This window comes from Charadrius vociferus, unplaced genomic scaffold (assembly GCF_000708025.1).
Source record: "Charadrius vociferus isolate BGI_N301 unplaced genomic scaffold, ASM70802v2 scaffold310, whole genome shotgun sequence".
Lineage (NCBI taxonomy): Eukaryota > Metazoa > Chordata > Aves > Charadriiformes > Charadriidae > Charadrius > Charadrius vociferus.
The window spans coordinates 64,105-68,097 of NW_009646409.1; the positions used below are offsets into that span (position 1 = coordinate 64,105).

The following is a 3,993-nucleotide window of genomic DNA, read 5'->3' on the forward strand; positions in this document are numbered from 1 at the left end:
GGGCAAAGGGCTTTGCTTACTACTCAACGCAAAAGCACAGCGGGTTAACTTTCTATGTCAGTGAAAATGCCTTACTCTTTGCAATCTCAGCTTCTCCTTCTCTGCCGAACTTTTGTGGAATTTCTGAGATACCTGGAATTACAAAATGCAAGTTTTAGAGATTGGCATCGTTCCCTTTCCACGAGGCACTAGAACTCTTACTGAAAGAACAGCAAGCTTCGTCTGAATTACATTAACGTTGTTCTTGCAGATTAGTATATTCAGCAACTTAAGTATTCCTTCAATATAGCATATAAGAATACAGTTCAAGCATTTCTAATCTCACCGATTTCCATTTAAGCCTGAATACATCTAAATGCTTCAGTTTACATTAAGTCCTCATGTTACCCAGTTTTGCATAAACAAATCCCTCCAGTCTACTCAGTTCTGAAGTACCATTTGCAAGGGAATATCATGTGCGGAAAAAACCAAACAGAAGCAGAAGCCAGAGCTGCTCCAAATCACGAGAGCACAACAGAGAACATTTAATTATAGCAAAGTCACTTCCTTCAAGTTCAACTTTTTTTTGTTGTTGTTTTTTTTGGCATCCTACCATTTGCTCTTGCTACAATATTTAACTATAACTTCCTGAGCAGGAGGACTATTATCCATATTTCAACGCTGTTTCTTCTTGTAACCATAGCCCTCTTGCTCTTCCAGTAGTACCAACGCATCGACCCTAAGTTCCCAACAGGTCTGACTTCTCATTTCTCTTGCAGCTGTTATTTATAGGTGGGGGGAAAAAAAAAAAAAGGTATTTTTTGTTGAAAAGCATTATTCATAGACTGGTCAGGGGTTTAATTTGTCAATAATTCAGCATACTGTGGCTTGGTTTCTCCTTCTTCCTCCTCCTGTCACTGGCAGTATAAGGTACCCTGTGATTAAAGGATTAACAGAGACCAACTGCTTCATTTTCCGTACTCACGGGCGTTTACGTTTGCACTGTGTAAAGCTGTATCAGGAGATTCTGCATTTATCTGACACAAAATAAGAGTTCTTTCAACCGGGAGCTTTAGTTTATCAGAGCTGTTTTCACCTAAGAAAACAAACACGCCGGGACAGACAACCAACAGGGCAAGTAGTGCCTGAGCTCTTCCCACCTTAGTTCACGCCACGGGAAACCAGTAACTTGTTTGCATTACCGTATTCTATCAGGAGTCGAGTACTTTTTTTTTTTCCCCCCTTTTCCTTTCTTTCCGTTTGCTCTCCTGCACTGGAAATACTTCACGCCTGCTTGAGTTTACATATTTATTTTAGAGATGAAAGATTGCAAGTTTGAACGGTTATAAGAATTGATCGTTTTCGCTGATAAGCACGCAGCAGAAGAAATGGAAGAGCCATCACATCGTGGGCTCCGTGCCCCAGCTGACTCGGCTATACCTCCTCCAGGCCAGCAAGGTTTTTTTCCCCTTACCTGCGGGACAGCTTCTCCTTAAACCCCAGGGGGATAATTGTTTAAAATCTTTCTTAAAAGGCTCAGGATACCGTAAGCAGGAAGGCTACCAGCTGCTTCACCCTCCTTTACCTGAGCCCCATACTCAATTCTCCACCTCTGGCAGCTCAACATCCACCCACCCCTCAATACTTTCCTAGTTTTCCCTTCTAATAACGCGGTCGAGCAAAAGAAACGCACCAAGCAGATAGCCCAGCCTAACCGTAGGCGAGGCTGAGCTACAGCGCCCAAACACATTCACCGGGACCGTTCTGCTTCACAGGTCTCACCGTGGGTGACCGTGCCCGCCCCCCTCCCCGAGAACCCCCCACTTCACACCTCCGCTCATCTCTTCCCCAAAATGGTTGGGCGGCGAAGAGGCATTAGAGCCACGCGAATGTTTCGGCACAGATCCTGTTATCCTCAGAAGCTTCCCCTACGATACAGCACCAAAAATCACAATGGTTCAGGGGCTCTTGCTGGAGCAGAGGTACTAAACCACAACTAAGACCGTAACAAACTTCGTACAGAGCTAATTTCGAGGCGTTCCCTCCCGTGCTCCTGCCTTCGCCGCCCAACGGCATCGCGCGGCCCCAGGAGCGCTCTACGTGCGGCGACTTTTCCCCGGAGCAGCTCATAACAAGATGGCTGAGAGCACAAGCTCTGTACACCCAGTTTGGGGACAGAGAGGCTCATCTGACTCGTCCTCCATCTCCACACACAGATCTGCAGCTCCACCAATGCACTGTAGTTTTAACTTAGAGCGTTTCCTATGCCACAGCTGCAGAAATTCAGAGCTTGGGAAGTATCTGCACTGACTGGTACCGGGGTAACATCCGCTCACAGTAATTACAGCAGCTTCATCAAGGATAGAATAGAGGTTGTAAAACATGACCTAATGGACAAAACTGCTTTTGGACACTGTCGTTATCCCGATCACCAAAACACAGAAGTCCCAGGGCACGCACTTCATGAGCGGTTTATAAAAAAAAATAATAAAATGAACCTGTAACAGAGTTTAAAGTTACATTCATAAGACGCAAATACACCAGCAGCAAAAAAACCAGGCAAGATTTAAATCCTTTGGCTACAGGATTTAAAGGAAGATTCAAAAAGGCAATTAATTCAGTTACGTTATTAATAAATCAACACCACCTTTCATAGACTTCTCACAATCTTTGTGAATATCCTAGCTGTCGTTCTCACTACGAGAGCAGGATGCCATACAACCTATCCACAGCACAACAGCTTTTAAAAAACCCCCAAGAAAAGAGACCAACCTTCCTAACGGGCGTTGAGGCAGCTAAGGGACTAGTATTTCTCTTTGTTTCTGCAGCAGGCTGTGCCTCGGGTGAGCTCACAGAGTGAGAGCTTAGTGAGGAATTGGTAAGTCCAGAGTCTCCTTCATGAGATGATTCCATGGTCTCATTTTCCGACGTGATGCTTCCATCCAGAGAAGCGACTTGGGGAGATTTTGCAGTCATAATATCCTCCAGGAGCACTACGGGCATCTTCCCCTCAAAGATGACATCCTTCAGTTCGTTCTGGTTTACCTTTGCGTTTTCCACGCTGTTATACTCTGTTAACCCAGAACACGACTGAATTCCATCTACCAAATTTTCGTCTTTACTCGCTACGGCTTCACACGGCGCATCAGTCTCCATTGAATCATCCGTTCGGCTACTCTGAGCGGAATTCAGGCAACTCAATTGGTTTATCTCTTTTCCTAATGTGCCGTTAGTTATAGCTACAGATGAAGATGCTTTCGAATCAACGTTAACATGGTCTACGTCATCACTTAGTCTATGGCCAGAGTCCTTTGTCAGGTCAATAACAATTACAGTTTCATTTGCGTCATCTTTTGTGTTTTTCTGCATAAAGTGGTCTAACTTCCCGTTAACGAGTTTTGGGGCAAAATTCGCATCCGAATCCAGCTGGCAGTCATTCTCCACGTTGTCCAGGGACACGTGCGATGCGTCTAGGGAGGAATCCTTACTTGGACCAAAACCACTTTGCGAACTCTTTACTTTTTTGACTTCTGAATCCGCATCGTATTTCTCCTTTGGTACAGGATTCAAGCGTTTGAACGGCAACCGAGCTGCAACAACAGTTTATTATTTTAGTCACATCATACAAATCACTGGGGCGAGAGGGGGGGGGATCAAATAGCGGGATATTTAATTAGTTCTTAAGCACGAGAATTGGAACAGATCAGCCAGTTGGGCACAGTTTATTAGCGAGAAGCCAATATATTTCACACAACCAGGTCTGACTCCTTCTCAGGGTGCTAAAGCCGCACCGGGTGACAGACTCTCCCTCCGCAGCCTTACCTTGGACGAGCCTCCGCGGAGGAACGACCGCTTTGTCTCGGCACTCCATGGCTGTGAGGGAAAAACATAATAAATAAACACCCGTGACCTCCTCCCGGTGAGCTACCTGCTTCCCCGCGACAGCCCACCACCGGCAGCCCCCCACAGCTCTCCCCGGGGGCGGAGCGCGGGCCCGGCCGGGCCGGACAAAGG

At 46.1% G+C, this 3,993-nt stretch overlaps 1 protein-coding gene across 1 annotated transcript in view; it reads right to left on the reverse strand.

Moving 5' to 3' along the window:
* The window catches only part of CHAF1A (chromatin assembly factor 1, subunit A (p150)), a 15,284-nt gene extending 11,429 nt beyond the window's left edge, over positions 1 to 3,855 (reverse strand). The window contains exons 1-3 of the mRNA XM_009895592.1: positions 3,802 to 3,855; positions 2,752 to 3,569; positions 76 to 132 (exon numbers count right to left, since the gene is read on the reverse strand). Of these exons, the coding sequence (XP_009893894.1) occupies positions 76 to 132; positions 2,752 to 3,569; positions 3,802 to 3,850 (924 nt within the window). The 5' untranslated portion in view covers positions 3,851 to 3,855. The remainder of the gene's footprint in view (positions 1 to 75; positions 133 to 2,751; positions 3,570 to 3,801) is intronic.
* Between the last annotated feature and the right edge of the window lie 138 nt (positions 3,856 to 3,993).